The following is a 17963-nucleotide window of genomic DNA, read 5'->3' as shown; positions in this document are numbered from 1 at the left end:
GTCTCTTTCTCCCCCTCCTGCAAACTGCTGCATTCATCCATTATAAAGTGGCTCTTTCTTTTTCTCCCTCACCTGCCATTTTTCACAGTGTGAGGAGGGAGAGGCAGGTGGGTGGCAGGGGGGACAGTTGAGGACATAATGGCACCACATCTGTTGCCAAACAAAGCCAAAGCCTGGGTTGCTGCCAGATAACCTGTTAAGGGAGCTCACAAAGCCATCAATGATAAAAGCATCCCTCCTGCCACCACTGCCACTTTCTAGTGACCTGCGAGGGGACTGCACCTCTTACGAGAGCTTCTCCCATTAGGGTTTTCCATCCTCCCTCCTGCTCCTTGATGTCAGGGGCTTTGCAGCACAGGTGTTGGTATCCATCCCTTCCCAACACTCGCAATCAGGTATTTCCACCACATTTGCCACTGAAGGCTGTGTACCAGCATGTTTTAAAACTGGGAAACAAGTAATAGTGAGTCACAGGACCAAATTTGCCCTGCTCCTCACTGCAATTTGGAAAAATGGTGTAAAAAAATTATTTTTCAAAATCCTATTCTTATATTCTCTTTCCCATTCTAAATATGTCAAGTTAAGTTTATCTCCGTGCCAGTACCAACTGTAACCAGAGTTAAATTAGCCTTCCTGTTAGCTCTGCTTGGTTTTCACTTTTCAACAAGCCTTAGTAAAATAAATCATGTCCCACTTGTCTTTAAATTTCATTATCATGACCTAACTTAATTTGCTATAAATTATTTCTACCTGAGCTTCTTCGACTGTGAACTTGCAACCTCCAGTGTCTTGCCCATTAGATCATTGCCCAGTTAATCAAGATTTTTTTTTTTTCTTCACAACTCCTGCGTTTTGTATTAGCTAGCTCCAGTAAAGTCAACTTGCCTGTATAACCTCTGTGGGGACGCACAAAGAGCTGATATATTCTTGTCTTTAAAATAAGGGTTTTATTAAACTGAGTTTTAGTCTCTTCCTGTCATGCTCTAGTGCTGCTAATAAAGACCTCTTTTCCCCTAGAATAAATGTGACCTCAACAGTTTGTTCTCATCTTGGAGGCAGCCATTGCAACACTTTCTTTTGACTCTTCCTTTCTTTTCTTTTCTCCTTGGGAAGAATAACTGACTGACTGGAAAATCTCTGCTCTCACAGTATTGAGCAGCTGTGCCTTGTTCTTGTTTTTTAGCACAGCTAGATTTCATGTCTGATAAAGACTGGTGTTTATTTCCACTGAGAAATGCCGATCCATTTTTTTTTTCTTTAGAGCTGTTCCTTTTATTTAGCAGTTGTTGATAAACAACTTTTATCTCAGCCCCCTGAACACTGAAGGCTCGCCTCTCACCAAGCTGCTGAATAGCAACCAGGCTAAATATTTTTGCTGAGTAAGGGTCAGAGAACCCTTAAAAATTTTCAACCTCCTACATCAAGTTGTAATAACTTGCCATGTTCATATGTCCTCAGAAGAGAAGCTTATACAGCGAGCTTTTTATGACTTTGGAAAAATACTGAATGGTTTGAAAAAAAAATAAAAGGATTTTTACCTGTCTTCCTGGTAAGCCTTGGGGATGCTCCAGAGCAGACATTTCAAAATGAAAGCATGCTGATTGTTGCTTAGGTGGAACACATGTAATTTGCAAAGTCCTTTAATGGCAGCTGAGGGCCTGATGTAACTCACCAGCACAATAGCCAGATTTTCTAACTCTCATTTGGAGACAAGTGGTAACATGCAGCTGTTTATGATGAGCAGTCTAACATTATTGTTCAATACAGCCATTCTTTTGAAAACAGACACCCTTGCTTGGTGCCTGGATCCTGGTGGAGCAGATATGTCTGCTTGAGTAGTTTAACTGTTATGGTGGGTGTTGATGGAATTGAGTTTTCTGGGTGCATTCAGATTCTGCTGAAGTCATCCTGTTACCTCCCGGTACGGAATGGTGCAAGAACAGCAGGTACAAAAGGTACTGCCTTGAGCACACAGCAGTCTCCTCAGTTCTGACATGCTTCAGTCTGACCTAAATTATTGGCTCAATATGAGGTTTACTGGTAAAATGACACGTCATGTGATAGGCAGGGGGTCAGATTAGATGATCTAATGGCTCCATCTGGCCTTAAACTCTTAATTAGGGAAATGCTGCCAGCACAAGATGAAATTGAAGCTTTCCGCTTTCCGCTGCTAGATTTTGCTTGCTTGGGAGATCCTCAGCTGAAGGAGAGCTTCAGAGGTTGTACCCGGGCTAGTCTTTTCCTTGGCCTCTAATGCTGGTAGCAGCCAGCAGAGCTAGAAGCGAGTTCTGGTGAGAACCTGCTAATCTTGCTTTCATGGACGTACAAAAACCGTGTGTCTAACTATTCCAGACTGTCACATGTTCAGCTTTTAAAGCTATAGTATCTAAATATAGAAATAAAATCTATTATTAGCCTGGTACTATGGCATTCATTGAAAGAAAAAAGAAATTTCTCTGGCAAGCTGATGAAAAAGAAATTATAGTTATCTGAAGCTGCTCATGGATTAAAATATTAAAAGTGGGGATGTGGTTTTAGTGATGGGTGGTTTGATACAGTAGAGGTTTATGATACCTTTACTTGACACCTTTGGTGCAGAAGTGGGAAATATAGATGTGTGTGTTGTTGTTGATGCACTCTTTGCTCTCTCAGCTTTGCAGCTGGCAGTGTGCAGGTTTAATAACCATTGATACAGCAAAACCAGCATCACTGATCAACCAGTTTTGTCAGCAAGCCCAAATGGCTTGTAGTTAGCTCAGTATATCACTTGATTCCAGAAGGTCACTTGAATGTCTTCTTAAAGTTGCTTAATTGCTTATTGATCTCATAATTATTCCATACTTGCGGTCTCTTTTGCTATTTTCTGAAATGCATTGATACGTCACAATTTTAATTTCTTTAATAGAAGATTGTGGTATTGTGGTTTTGTGGTGTTGAGCATTCGCTTTTAAGTTTAGAGCTTTTAATTGGGAATTTCAAACTTTTTTTGTTTCCTTTATATACAAATGTTACACATTTTCTTTTTCTTGCATTTTTCGAAATCAGATACTCCTGCATGCCTCTTAAAGGTCCTGTTATTATACAACTAGCGTATTTCAGAGCACAAGGAGCTGAATTAATAACTGTTGAGGTACTCTATTCTAAAGTGCTGTCCTCTATTGCTAATTTAGCTTGTGGTTTTTTCCCCTCTTTCAGATTTTTTTGTACAGAGTAATTGCTCTGGAAGTATGTTTTCTTTGTGGTCTCATCTTGTGGATATTAATCAGATTGTTTCATTTTAGCAGTAGCTTCTACTGCCCTGGCTTCTTGCCTTGCAAATTCCTTGTGCCATAGATTATTGCTCTGTGTTTATGTCACTGGAGGTTGTGCATGGAGAGAAGCAGCCTTGGTTGGTTTCCCGTGGTTTAGCACAACAGGATAATCTAGATCCCAGTTAAAAGCAAGAGTATGTGAAACTGGATGCTAAACCACCACTGCGGCACTGCCTCTGCTCACATCTGTATTTCCTTTTGAGGTGTCTAACCCAAGAGATGCTCTCATCTGCGGTGACCCATCGCAGTTCCTGGGAACCTGCTCTGCAGCAGAGGGTCATCTGGAAGAAGCAGCTTTCAGTCAGGCTCTGCTTCATTCTCCTTCTCCCTTCCCTGTCTTACTTTGGAGTCTGTAACACATCTTATTTCTTCTAGGACTCCCTAGTGCCCAGGTATCTGCTGCCAGCAGCTGTCTTGCTGGCTGCTTCGTGCAACTGTTGTCAACTTTACAAAGCCGCTAGCATGTTCCTTGCTGAATGGTCCCTTCAGGTTTGCATGCTTATTTCTGCCTTGCTGACTTTATTATCAGCACAGCTTCCCCAGCCTAATTACAACTTCCCTCTTCCCACTGCTTACTGAGTTGCATGAGCGTTTGGATGAACCTCAAATGAGCCTGAAGACAGCAGTATGCAGAACCAAATAAGTGCCCTTAAAAGTGGAAGAAGGGTCTCTAGATGGTCTGAATATTGCTTATCTTTGGAAGGTAGTACCTTAAAGGCCTATTATTTCCTAATAACACATTTTTTGTTACCAGGGCTTAGATTTATGCTTTACAAAATAAGAATGAGATTTTCAGTTGGACAAGGACACCATCTGCAGTCACCAGATGCAGTTATCAAGATTAAATTGCAAGACTTGTCACTGATTATGCTGGTAATCATTGAGGTGATCAGTGTAATTATCTTGAGATCAAGAAGACATTTTCTCTGATATGGTACTGCAGAATTAAGTTGAAGGAGCATCCATCATTAGCTGCTGGGTAGAGTCAGGGTATGGCTGCAACCAAGCACTTGTCTCTTTCACTTTGATCACATTATTTTATAATATGGGAGAAAAATAAATCAGCAAATATTTTGAAATTGACCTTTTACATTGAAAACATTTTCCATTGGATTTTATCAGATTTATTGAAAACCTACTGCATTGCCTAATCATGAAAAGCTCCTAGGCATTCAGTTCATAACCAGACTTCAGAACAGACTTTAGTCTGGGTCTCTTTGCCCAAGGAAGGCAAAGTATTTCCACTTCACGTTATTTTAAGGTTTTAAAGTATATTTTTTTTCTATATAGATCATATGGAGGATTGACTCAGCTGCTGCTGGAAAGGGTTTTCTTGCCAAACAGAATGGTTGTTGATGTTGTCTCAGAAGATGTGACTAAGATTTGGTAGAATATAATCCCAAACTCTAAAAATGTTTTTGACTCTAATGCACGCTATTAATTAATCTAGAAACAAATGTTACAGTTTTGGAGAACTCTTTACACACAGTCGTTTGAATGTCTTGGAGCATTTCCCTGTAGCGTCTAATGTGGTTCTTCATGTTCTTATATAGTGGTAAAAAATCCGTTTTGCAGATATGTTTGCTGAGCAGTAACTGGCATGTCTTGAGCCTTTGTTCATTCTTCTGCAGATTGTCAAGCCAATTTCTTGCAAATATAGTGATAAATTATGTTCAAGAGATGATGGTATTTATGTCTTATGCCTTCATTTTTAACTTCATGTTGCCACTACATATTCACTGTAAGTGTATGTAGTGTTTTGTTTCCTTTTTCAAATGGCATATATACGCGTACAAAATGGTGTTTGTATTTCCCAGCAGGGTATATTGCTCAGGGAAGGGATGGGAGCCTTTTGTGGTTTAAGTCATATGAAGAAAATGCAGGAGATAACTGCGAATAGTAGGCAGCACTGAACATCTTCTAAAAAGCAAGTGATTCAGTCTTTGTTAGGCCTTGAAAGAAAGAGGTCTAAGAGCATCCCCAACAGCTGTTTCTTTATTTTCCATCAAGCATGTCAAATTTCATTCCAAGAAATGTGTTGCCACAAAAGACTTCCAAGAGCAAAGCATCATAGGAAGGATAAGAGATAACTGGTAATACTTTTCTGTCATTGATCTGTTATTATATCTGTTAAGCTTCACACAATTATTTATCAGCTGAGAGTTATAAAATAATTCCTGACTTGACATGAAAAGGGAGAAAAGTCAAATACATTTTTTAACATGAACCCAACCCATCAGTCTTAAAGTGCTGATTCATTTGCCCACACAGTATAATTAAGTAAGCTTTTAATCTGTAATAAGGAGTGATACATTCAGTGATCTCACAATCAGAAAGTAATTATAGCTTAAAATGTTCATTTGGCTCTCCTCAACCATGTTATTACTCCATGACTGTTAAGAGAGGGTGTTCATAGCTTAGGATCTGTAAACTTTTACCTACACAGTTTGCTTCTGCAACTGGAAGTGGTTTGCTATGAGTAGTTGTTAGAAAGTTGTCTATACTGGAAGGTTTTGGGGAACAAAATGTCGACTGGCATTCTGAGTCCTGTCTTAGGGGAGAATATTAAAGTTTGAGTACATTTGGTGTTTCATTAGATAATGAATCCATTATGTAATTGGAGTTCAGGCTCAAAATGATTAATCATGATGTTTCAATTATTCATTGAATCAGTGATCTTTTGCACCCCTTTTTTCCCACCTCATTTGCTGTTGGCTTCTATTAATTTCTCTTCTTACTGCTTTAGGATTTCATCTTGCCATGTTCTGAGATCCTAAAAATCTTCCACTGACAGAGACTTTCATCTGGGAATTTAAATCACCTGGCACCTTGCAAGGAGCTCTTGGCATCTCTCTGGTTTGGTGCTTCATAGCATTTTAACTGCCTACCTTCAAGGTAGCTGTGCTGTGAAGCAGCCAGGCAGCCGCACCATGTTTGAGGACTGCCAGGGAGAGATGCCTGAAAGACAGAGGTTGTCCCAAGACTCGAGACTAGATTCTTGTTTCCTCTGCTAAATCGAATTTCCTGATGGTGTCCTGGAGCCACAGAGAGGGTCAAGTTGCCCAACTAGTGAGACTGCCCTTAGCTGTGGCATACCACAGAGCCTGCCCCGCTGACAGTACGCAGGCAATGTTATTTTAAAAGATTGTGTGTTTGTCTGCAGGAATTCACTTGGTACCCATGAAATTTGTTCTTCTGTAGTGCACAGACAGCACAGAGGTCAGAAGTGGCTGCTGTGTTCTCCTTCAGGTCCTGCTGCTCCCGCTCACCTCCAGCTTGCAGGTATCCTCACTTCCCAGCTCAGTTCCCACTCAGACAGTCATGTTGCTGTTTTATCATATGTCTGTATGGAAGTGAACAAAAATTTTTTATTTTTTTTTCAAATTACTGTTATTTTGACACTATCACTTTTGAGCCATTGTCTAAATCCTGGAACAGATTTAAAGTAAGATATGCAAGAAGGAGACTCAGCATTTTTACATCAGCCGCCTTGTGTTTTTAAACAGTTGTGGTCAGATTCAGCCCGCAGGTGTTGGAGGAGCCAGGCAGAATTTCGTGGAGGTTTTTCCTGCAGTGTGCACAGACTCTTGTCCTCCAGAGGCTCAGCTGCTCACAAACGCAGCACATAGATGTACAGGACAACCCAACATGTAGCTTACTGGAAGGTCTGTACGAACCAGTAGTATAAGACTGATTAAGGATAGGATGTATGGAAATAGTTCTTCCCGTGGATATCTTCTCTGTTTTGATTCTTCATAAATAAGCCATCTGCAGTTGTTTGGGAGTAGTGGTGGCAAATCTTCTTCAGTTCAGGTAAAATTGCCCTGTCCTCAGTCCTTTAGCAAATTGGACTGTTTGGGTAGGCTAATCAGCTGTGAACTTCAAGCCTTTAGTCTCCATCTTATGGCTGTCTTGTCAATACTAATTACAAGGTAATATTTTTAGAGATAAACTAGTGTATGGCATTTTATGACAATATTAATGGCCAAAATAAAAAAAAGGAGTACAAAGACATAAAATACAGCTCTTTATGGATGTGAAGAGTAAGGCAGGTTTGTGTGTGTGCTGTAACAAACGGACTGGCATTACAAGAAGAAGAGTTCAAGAAAAACAATCCATTAAAAAGATGAGTGTTTTCTACTTCAGTGGGTGTGGGTAATTTGTTAAACTTGACTTCAAACAAAAGTATTCAATATGACAAAGTTAAGACCTATTTTAATAGAGAATAGGAGACTGGATTTAACAATAAACATCTTTTCTATATACCAACATAGTCAATGTCTAAAAGAGGGAAAGAAAAGGTTATAATAATGTCAGGTCTTTCAAAAATATAAACCATCTCAATAATTGTCTGGAAGTCAGATAAACAATGATCTTTTTACAGTGTTCCCTTTTAATGGATTCTTAGCTACAAAATTTTAATATTTATTCAAAGTGCAAGTTTGCTCTAAAGGATGTCTAAAACAAGAGCCCATAGGAGTCTTTATTTCTTGGGCTTTTCTAGTTCCATATCAAACTTCCGCTGTTTGCACACAAGAAGGTTGTTACTCTGAAGGTTAGGAGTTTGCTTAGACTGGACTTGAAAAGTCGAGCTGTTTTTTTAGGGATCTCTTGAAGGCTTATTGGGCACACAGCCAAAACTGATCATTTCATTTGCAGATGGTAGAGCTGCACACATGAATACAAGCAGTTTATAGATTTTTCTGTAAGTTGTCTGGACTGTACGTGAGGAGAAGGGAGCACCTCGACATGTGCAGTGCATCTCCAGTATGGAGAGCCAACAGTTGCTCACAGGGTTGCCTTTGGTATTAACTGAAAAAGCAGTGACCATTGTGGTGGACTTTGTGATCCCAGGGAGTGTGGAGCTTTGTGGTGCCATTTGGGATCTGTTTTCAGATCTCCTTCTCCAGGTACTGTGCCTAAAGTTAGTAGCAAGGTCATTTGAGTTTTCCAGCAGTACATCATCAGAAGTGTGGTATGGCTGGGCAGGTGAATTGGACACCAGACCCTATGATCCACATTCTTGGGAAGTTGGGTTTTACAGAAGTTTTTCAATTTTTCTGGAGGTCAGAAAGTGACAGACCAGACAGACAGACAACCCTGTTGTTGAACTGTTGCTTTCTTCCTTTTGCCTCTTCCCATTCGTGCTTAGTCATTTGAGCATGTAAACTACATAACAAGAAATTCCTCTCTAATCATGGCACCTTCGGTAACCACAAATACAAACGATGCGTGCAGATGACGAGCATCTCTAGTTAGCTGTGACCCCTTTGACGCTGCTGGACTAACGGATGCAGTCTTTTTCATCTTCTTTGAAGACAAGAAGAGACATTATTCTAGTACCTTACATTATTGATAGGGAAAATGGAGTTGCTGTCACTGAATTTCCTTCACAGCGAGACGTGTGTGCCGTGCAGCTCTCTTTGCACAAGCGGATGGTGTAGTTGCTCAAATGACAGTGAAGGCATAATTTAGCTTATAGAATCTGCACAGATGATCATGCATGAGATGGAAATATCACTTGGCATAAGAGATCAGCAGTGAAAACCCTTTGTAGCCCGACTGTCTGACCCTGCAAGCCACATGAAAATCTGTAGGTGGCTGACAGCTATGCTCTCACTTTCATACTGTGCCCCCAAACTTGACTCCACAAGCTTGCCTTGCTCCTGTGCCCTCACTGCTTCCCCCAGGATCCCAGTGCTACTGCAGTTGGCCTTAGCATCACTCCTGCTTTTGGGACACTGCTGCAGTCCCTATTCACCTGCTGGGCACCTTGCATACTTCTGCCTTTTGGTTTTTTGCAACTCATTTTGTGCCCTGGCTTTGTACTCCCATGCAATCTCTGAACCTAACCCCAGGGGATAAAAACTTCTGGTACACCTGGGACTTACTCTGCCCATTGACAGTACTGCACTCTCTAGTTCTTGGGGTTGGGCTCCAAGGGGGACAGTTATCTATCAAATAGCTGTGATCAGCCCATCAGCCCCTAGAGTGGGAAGAGGGAAAAGAGAGGAAACACTGCATTGTGGGTAGAGACAGGAACATGATGGTAGGAAGCATGCCTCCCAGTGGACCCTGTGTTCAAAAGTAGACCATGCTTCAGCTGCGGCTTGATGCCATAGCACCTTGAGTCTTTTTTTCTCAGCATCCCTTGACATTGCATCCCAAAGAAAGAGCATCTTCCAGAATACCTGCAATATTTATCCCATTATTGCTGGAAGAGTGCATTCTGCACCGTGCCTGTGCTGGCTGGCTTAGGGAACAAGAATGTTTTTTAGGATCATATCTTTCTTCATTTTCCCACTTCTTCTTGTTTGTGAATGATAACAACAAAAATTAAAAAGCCTCCCACGTCTCGTGTCACTGAAGAGTCCTTTTAGTCTGTGATCCAGTGAAGGTCAGTGTGGTACTGACCACAGAGTTTGACCACAAGCAAGATGAGTGATGATGCTGTGTGTGTGTCTGGAGGTCTTAGGTTAGCTGGACCTGTGTCATCCTGTTCTACAGACTTAATTTGTGGCCCTCATTTCTGTGATTCGGGAGAGGAATCATCCCATGAAGACATCTAAATTAAATACATTTAGTCATGGTTTTGTCTTTATCATGTGAGATCTTACTTGATGAATAACCATCAGGAAAAAGGTCTCTCCTCAACAGAAATGTTTGGGAATTCAGGTGAGATTCCAAGTAAAAGCATTGTGATAATGGAGTGACTTGAACAAAGATACTAGGCTGTCACAGGTAATTTTTGTAGTGCTAGAAACTAATCTTTGAAGCACCCTACTGCAGTCTAGATACACAATATACAGAGAAGGCATCTGATGAACAAGCAGTGTGTAAATCTCTCTCTCTCATCTGGAAGATACAAATTTCGAGGAAGAGTGTCATCAACAAGTATCTCCATTGACATCATCTTGGTGGTGATGCAAGCTGATCCTGATGGTTGAGGGGGTTGTGTGTGTGTTTAAATTCTAGAGGCAGAATACATCTTAAGGCTGATTTTAGTCTCTGCTTTTGAGTCCTCTGAGAGCAGTAGCTGCCCTTCAAGTACAAAGGACTAGCAGCTGCTCCACTCTCACTTTTTATGGGGGCAGAGGCTGTGTGGAGGGCCAGTGAGGAAATACACATGTGTGAGCACTTGGGTAATGACTGAAGACCTGCCATGTGGATGCTGAAAGTCTCTACAGCACAGTAGAAACCATTTTTACCTCCCCTTGCCCTTCCCTTTCTCTTTTGTTAAGTCAGACATCTTTAACTGTATATATGATTGATTCTTTTTTTATGCATCTTCTGTTGTCTTAGCATTGTCCTAAACAACAAAAAGTCTCAGTCTGTGTCATTTTTGTGCTGTTCTGTGGATGGTTATAGGATTTCCTATCCTATATCTTGCTCTGAAGACACAACAACATAAATTAATACTGCACATAGTCTTGTCATAGACTTTCTGTGTGACTTGGCTAAGTCTGCAGGCCCTTTTTTCCAGGTGGGTAGTTGGAGGCACTAATGCTTCTCTACATCACTCATTTCTTGTGGGGAGGAGTGATTAATCAAATACCTAATTTTGTAGTATTGTGTTCAGGTGCTAACAGACAGCCTCTGCACCTTGCTTGCTGGAAAGGCAAACATCTGCAAGTTACCTGACACCTGGAGCTCAGTAGAAATCTCACTGTGCATTAAAAGCAAAGGTGCTTTCCTTGAGGATTTCAGAATTTGTACATCCATCCTACATTGGATGTTTTGTACTGAATGAATGGTCTTGGGGAAGCATAAGAGGAAAGATTGAAAACCAGTTTAAATTGCAAGACCGTAAACAATTCTTTTGTGCAATCTTCCCTCTGTAGTTTTATTGCCCTGCGATATTTGACTTGTAAGTTAGGTTTTCTATGTTTGTACTTGTATTTTAGAAATGTACTCAAAAAGCATTTTTACACCATGCTGTTACCTGTGCTTGTAGTATTGTCATTTCCCTGTGCCTTCATTTACACTTTATTTTTTTGGTTTTATTTGCACACTTCTAATTAATTCATATATTCATTTTAATTCTGTGTTTTCCATCCATTTCTCTTTAGTCTTTAGTGTTTCTGTCTGACATATATATCTTGTCTTTATTCCAGCTTTGTTACCTTCGTTTATTGTGTTCCAAGCAGAGAAAATTAGATAGATGTTCAAGCCAAAAATCTTTCTTTTGGTGTTACAAATGTATGGATCCTAGTTCTCTTTTCTCTTGTTGCAGTCACTAGGATGCCTGTGAGTTAAGAAAGTCCTTGCTGTAAGTTTGTTGGTGAAACCCAAACCTCAGATACCCCTTGGATCAAATATTCTGATTATGGAAGTAAACAAAGCTCTGTTTCCCCTGACTGGTGTTCAGTCCCATTGGGTTGCTTCCAGTTAATTTACTGAGAATTTGCTGAGCTTTATTCTTGCTCAGCTGAGTTTTGTCGACTGGGTTGTTAATTATGGGGTTAAACCTGTATTTGCTCTTTCTAACATCTTAAAACTGGGGAGATTTTCTCCCTCTTTATCCATTTACTTAGTTATCTCTTTTGAAGAGGCATTGCTTCATTAAACACTTTCCTGCTTAGTCTGTAATGATCCTACTTCCACTTTAAACACATTAATACATTAAAGAAAAAGAGCCTCATTTATCTTCAGTGGGATGAAGATGTTCCACATTGGTGCTTGGGATCTCTCTGACACATGATCTTTGGTGGCGTAGCTGCGCTATGGAGGACTCAGCAGGGTCCATAGTGTAATTCCAGTTTGGCAGGGTTTTTTTAGCCTGTGATAAAGCAAATATGATATTTAATTGCCACGCTCTGGTGAGAAGAGTGTGATTTTTATGCTTCTAAAAAATAAAGCATCTGAGTGTACTTCAGGTCTCTGCTGTTTCACCCCAGTCCATTCCTGTGGTAGTACTCTGGTATTGTTGGTGGGAAGCTACTGAATACAAGTAGTAGGTGATGAGATGATGCTCATTCCGTGGTGATGAGCTCTTTTGGTGCAGCACAGTAGTGAGACACGTAAGCATGAAGGGAGAAGAAAATAGGGGACGGGCCTTCTTGCTGCAGCACCCAGGGCTGCTGGAGGGAGGAGCAGATTGCCAGCTCAGATCTGCCAGCGGGAGCAGCTGCCAGCTCCAGCTTGGCCTCCGAATGGGCTGCACATTTTAGCAAGTACTTAGCGCTTTTGGGCAGGCTGGGAGAAAACAACTTCTGGAGCTTACATTCTTCTGTAGCAGATTTCTGTCTGATCTGAAGACCAGGCACTGCAGTGACCAAAGCCACTGGGAGAAATGGCAAGGATGCACCCAGTGCAATGGGCTTCTTTCACATAAACCCTATTTCTTCCACAGAGGTCCTGTAGGACTCCATTGATTGTGGAGGTGCTACCTCACCTTTCTGTCCACACAGGGAGTTTTTTGTGCTCTGCTTACTTCTTAATGGTTTCACATTCTGATGGTTAATTTCACAATTTCTCATAGCTAATAATTTCCTTTCTTTTTAATTTTGGAGTAGAAGTTTTATGGAGTCCCAAGTGTAAACTTTCTGTTTAGGTTCTTGGGCAACCTCTCTTTTGATTAATAAGTAAGTCGAAGAGTAGTGGTGATACACTACTCTTTGCAGTAGTTGCAGTGAGTATGCTGAGCTTCTGCCATTCCTGAGCCATAACAATGGAGTAATCACACATAATGTACATGCTATTAAGATGGGTTTGACTGTTTTTTTTTCCTGTGGCATACTAAACCTCATCAAAAGGGTTAAATAAAACTTGAGCTATGGGTTTGAAATTCTGCATAACACATCTGATCCATATTACTGTGATGTGCCAGAAAATGCAGTTAGTATGCAAGTTCTGCAGGCAAATATGATTGCAATGCAATCTCTTCTTTTTCCTGTAAAATCACACATATCCTCCCTGCAGCGATTCTGTTGTTTGGTGGACTACAGTGTGGGTTTGGAAAAAAAATATATTCATTTATATGTAAATACAACCTGAAGGCTGCAAATATCCAAGCTGCTACAGAGACAGAGGGCACGTACATGAAAACAAATGGACTTGTTGGGGTTAGAAATTCAGAGGTTACCATAATAGAGGAAAAAATAAATGAGGTTGTCTTTGAAACCTTATAGGTCAGCATTTCAGGCTTCTGTATTCGTGCTCCAATTAAAGGAAAAAATGAAAAAGCTTCTGGATATTTACTATTTTTAAGCCAACTTGAGAGGGGAGAAGCAGAAACAATATTTTTCCTATGTTCTATTAGCAAATTACATGCCATGAATAAGATTTTTTTTTTGTTTGCGTCATACGTGGGTTTGTGTGAGTTTTTTAGCAATTGTTACATTTCTTTCTTTTTCTCTATGTTAAATGAAAAAAAAAATTTCAAGAAAACTGAAGGTAGAAACTATTTCTGTGGGTCTCACAAAATGCTGGGAGATCCAGGAAATCCAGTGTTCAAAAGCAGAAGAGAAGGGAGATGGTGGATGGTTTTGGTGTCTTGCAGCAGCATTTGGTATACTTAATTTTTCTTTCTTGGTATAGTAAAAATAGTTCCTTGCTGAAGTACTTTGATTTGGACTTAAAATGACATAAATTATTTGGGGGTAAATTCCCATTAACCACCACAAATTCCTCACTTACCTGTCACTGTTGCAGAGATCCAACTCTTAGCTCCTATTAGTGCATCTTCTACTTTAGCAAGGGAAAATGTAACTTAGTTTTATAGCTGTTCTAGAAAAGTCTGTGATAAAAACAAACCAGTGCTGCCTCTATTAAGTATTAAACCCCAGACCTGTTCAATTTGTAGCAAGTGTAGTCTATCCTCTTAAAAATGTCCTAGGGATTTATATACTAAACTCAGATTAATGCTAATAGGAGTTACCTAAATAAATTCTCTGGTGCACTGATAGGATAATAGATCGTTTATTTAGTGTTGCATTTCACTTTGACTTAATTTTGTTTCTAAATTTTATTTCTATTTTTTTAATGTAAACAAAATTGGAGTTGGAGTTTATGGTATAAGGAACTTTTTCTCCTTCCTCTCTGTAGGTGTGCTTCTAAGATGAATATTGACCATGAGGAAGCCCATGTGTTAGTCAGTTTTCACTAATCCCACCGAAGAAAATGAAGCCACGTTTCAGCTTTGCCAATCCTTTTCCCACCACTGTTGGCTGAATGAGAAATGGTCGTGTGATTATGCTGACACCCCAGCATGCATTTGGTAGACCTGTGGTTAACTCGTTCCCTCTCCATGTGTCTGCTCTTACAAAGTTTTGTCCTCATGATACTGTGCTTTCATTCTGCCAGTATGTGCCCAAAAGGCTGCCTCTGTTCTCACTCCGGAGGTCTGAATGTCAGCTGTAGCAATGCAAACCTCAAGGAAATACCCAGAGATCTTCCTCCAGAAACAGTCTTACTTTATTTGGACTCCAATCAGATAACATCTATCCCCAACGAAATTTTTAAGGACTTGCACCAACTGAGAGTCCTCAATTTATCAAAAAACGGGATTGAGTTTATAGATGAACACGCCTTTAAAGGGGTGGCAGAAACCTTGCAGACTCTGGATTTGTCTGACAACCGAATTCAAAGTGTGCACAAAAACGCTTTCAACAACTTAAAGGCCAGAGCCAGAATTGCAAACAATCCCTGGCACTGTGACTGCACGCTGCAGCAGGTGTTGAGGAGCATGGCCTCCAACCACGAGACAGCCAACAACGTCATCTGCAAGACTTCTGTGCTGGATGAACATGCGGGGAGACCGTTCCTCAATGCTGCCAACGATGCTGACCTCTGCAACCTTCCTAAAAAGACTACTGATTATGCCATGCTGGTCACCATGTTTGGCTGGTTCACCATGGTGATCTCATACGTGGTTTATTACGTCCGGCAAAATCAGGAGGATGCAAGGAGGCACCTTGAGTACTTGAAATCCCTGCCAAGCAGGCAAAAGAAACCAGATGAAGCTGATGACATTAGCACTGTGGTATAGTATTCTGAATACAATGACTGCCTTTGTGATGAAAACTAGATTTGGATGACGCTGAAACCAGAGGTTTACTTCTAACATTCATTGTAAACATTCAGACTTTTGGGTTTTTTTTCCTGTTTAACTGAATTATGCCACTGTTGAGCTTTCTAACAGAAAGTTTTGTCTGGGTGGTATACTTTAATTATTTCTCTGGTGGTATCCTAAAGCAAGTGAACTAATATGTAAACATTAGTTTAGACCCATTCCACTATTTAATAATGAAATTTATTTTTTTAATTTAAAAACCAAATAAAAGCTTAAATTTGAACCATGTAAAGCAGAGTAGTTTATTGATCAGAATCCTGTCCAGTGCCAGAGCACACACTTGGTTTGATCAGTGCTCGTGAGGTAAAAGAGAGAAGCAATGACGAAGTGGGCTGTGAGAGGTCCAGGAGTGGAGAGTCCCCAAAGGGCACTTCTCTCCGTGGGGTGCAAGGTGAAGAGCTGGTGAATGGTAGCCCATTCTGGGGGCTGCTTGCCGTGACGGGAGAGGGGCGCAGTGTGGGGAAAGCAGAGTACCCTGACTCTGGGTGTAAGAGACCGATGCTTGGGTAAGATCCCAGAGGGCATTTCGACAGCTGAAGAGGAGCCAACATGAAGGAGCAGCATTGCAGGACATCGAAGAGAGGTAAGTAAGGAAATGCGGCGGGTTTTCCTCTTATGCCCACTTACTGCCTCCCATGAGCTTCAGGCAGGAGTCCCTAGCGCTGGGGAGGACAGCGAGAAGGCAAGAGCAAAGTTGGTATACTGTTCAAACTAGTGATGATTAAAAAAAAAAAAGTTAAATAAAGTTAGTCTTTTTAATCTATATAGAGGTTTGCAACTAAAGTGGCTTTATTTTTTAGGGTGCAGCCTTTTTAAAAAGTGGGATGAAATAAGTGAATGTATAGGCTGGGCATATTCTGTTGTGTGTTAGAAAATATTTTTGTGTGATTTTTATGGATAAATATTTAGGAAAATATAAAGACTACGCAGTTAAACTCAGCCTTGGATATGAAATGGATATTTTAAAGCTCTGCTGTCTTTAAAAACATGATGGTTTTCTCTTTTCATAGATCAAGTTTTCAAAGGGAACAAATTCACAAGAATGTATTCCTCTTGTCCTTTATTACCATAATAAAATGATACTTGTCCCTGGGTCCCTACAGATCCAGTCTGACAGACATTGGAATATGAATTGCAGAAGGGTGGATTAAAAATGCATAAAATGCTTCTTTGCAATAACAAGCGTTACAGAACAGCCTTAAAAAATTCAAAAGACTCTAGAGTCTTATCTCCCATTAGATTAGCTGTTATTTCTGTTACAATTATACTCTTTTATATTTTAGAGAGCACAAGCTTGTTTATCTTATTTGTTTCAGAACATTGTTAAAAGAATATCTAAAATTTGTTTCAAAGCAGGTGAGAGAATAGGAAAAAAAAGACTTTTTTTTAAATGTACAGAGAGTCAACGTTTTATGTCATCTTTGTGGTCTGAATCTTGTGTGAGTAGCAGTTGTTGTGACTGACTTAGCTATTTTCATTGTTTTATCTTGATGAACAGTTTTTGGAGTATTAAGAGAATGTTAATGTTTGTAAAGGGCACAGTCAAAAAAGTCCTGCTCTCTGATATTTCTGCCTCCCCCCTTTCCCCTCCCTCATTAAGTAAAAATTTTCTGAGGAGGGGAGTCTGTTGACTATACATCCTGCTTAGTTTGCATTTTATACCTTCCTTTTTCCACGCTCTATCTTGCTGAACTTTCCAGCATTGTCAAAGTGCCACCCCCAGGCCCCCAAGCTCTCCATGGCCTCCTGCAGGAGCCAAAAGCAGTAGGGCTAAATACACATGTGAATCTGAAGAGAGCAGATAAAATGTTTCATTGTACTGGCAATATAAAAAAACCCTACTAAACGGGCTGAGCCAAGCTCATTCCTGTTATAATTCTCCTAATTTCCCTAAAATTTCCTCCAGGGTAAAATTTGTCTGTTTCTGTCGCTGTGTTCTCCAAACAATATTTTGGATCCCACCTAGTATGCTGCTTTTGGGAAAAGCAGGAGGGACTACCTAAAAGAAGGGACTGAACTGGAGGTACTAACTTAATCAAGAATTCAGTGCTGTTTATTCATAACTAAATGCAGGAATTTCTCCACAAAATTTGAACAAAATTATTTAAACTGCAACATTTACAAAAATCTGGAGTCTTAAAACACTAAAAACCACAGGTTTTTAAAATTTGCTTTCAAGCAGCTTTTTTTTTTAAAAAAAGCTCCTCAAACCTGACTGACAAAGCTATAAATAATTTATCTTTAGTTTTTCCATTTTTCCACTTTATTACTTGATCCCTAAGACTGATTCTGGAGCTGGTACAGTTTTGCCCCAGCTGACCTTCTGACTGCACGTGTTTAAATCCTGACCAAAACCAATTTAAACCAAGTTAAGCATTTCTCTGTAGAAATGCTCTAAAGGGATGGTTTCATATCAGCTCTCCAGGTCTACTGATTTTCTTTAATTGACTCCCTATCAAATGTCTCTCCTCACAGAACTTTTCTACTTTTAAAGCCAATACTGAAATCTGTTTAAAATCTGAGAATCAAGGCAAAGCTCTGACAACCAATAAATGCAAACTTGTCAAGCTGAATTTAGC

At 40.2% G+C, this 17963-nt stretch overlaps 1 protein-coding gene across 5 annotated transcripts in view; it reads left to right on the top strand.

Moving 5' to 3' along the window:
- The window catches only part of LRRC3B (leucine rich repeat containing 3B), a 47122-nt gene extending 31506 nt beyond the window's left edge, over positions 1–15616 (top strand). For 4 of the 5 annotated variants that reach the window (XM_074860948.1, XM_074860954.1, XM_074860961.1 and 1 more), the window contains exon 2: positions 14358–15616. In XM_074860948.1, coding sequence (XP_074717049.1) covers positions 14521–15300 — 780 coding nt within the window. In that variant the 5' untranslated portion in view covers positions 14358–14520 and the 3' untranslated portion in view covers positions 15301–15616. Of the gene's footprint in view, positions 1–3686; positions 3704–14357 lie in introns of those variants that run through there. The other variant, XM_074860975.1, reaches the window with a different exon arrangement.
- Positions 15617–17963: the final 2347 nt, after the last annotated feature.

This window comes from Strix uralensis, chromosome 1, assembly GCF_047716275.1.
Source record: "Strix uralensis isolate ZFMK-TIS-50842 chromosome 1, bStrUra1, whole genome shotgun sequence".
Taxonomy (NCBI): Eukaryota; Metazoa; Chordata; class Aves; order Strigiformes; family Strigidae; genus Strix; species Strix uralensis.
Note: the sequence above shows the minus strand (reverse complement) of the source record. Positions and strands in the feature narration are given on the sequence as shown.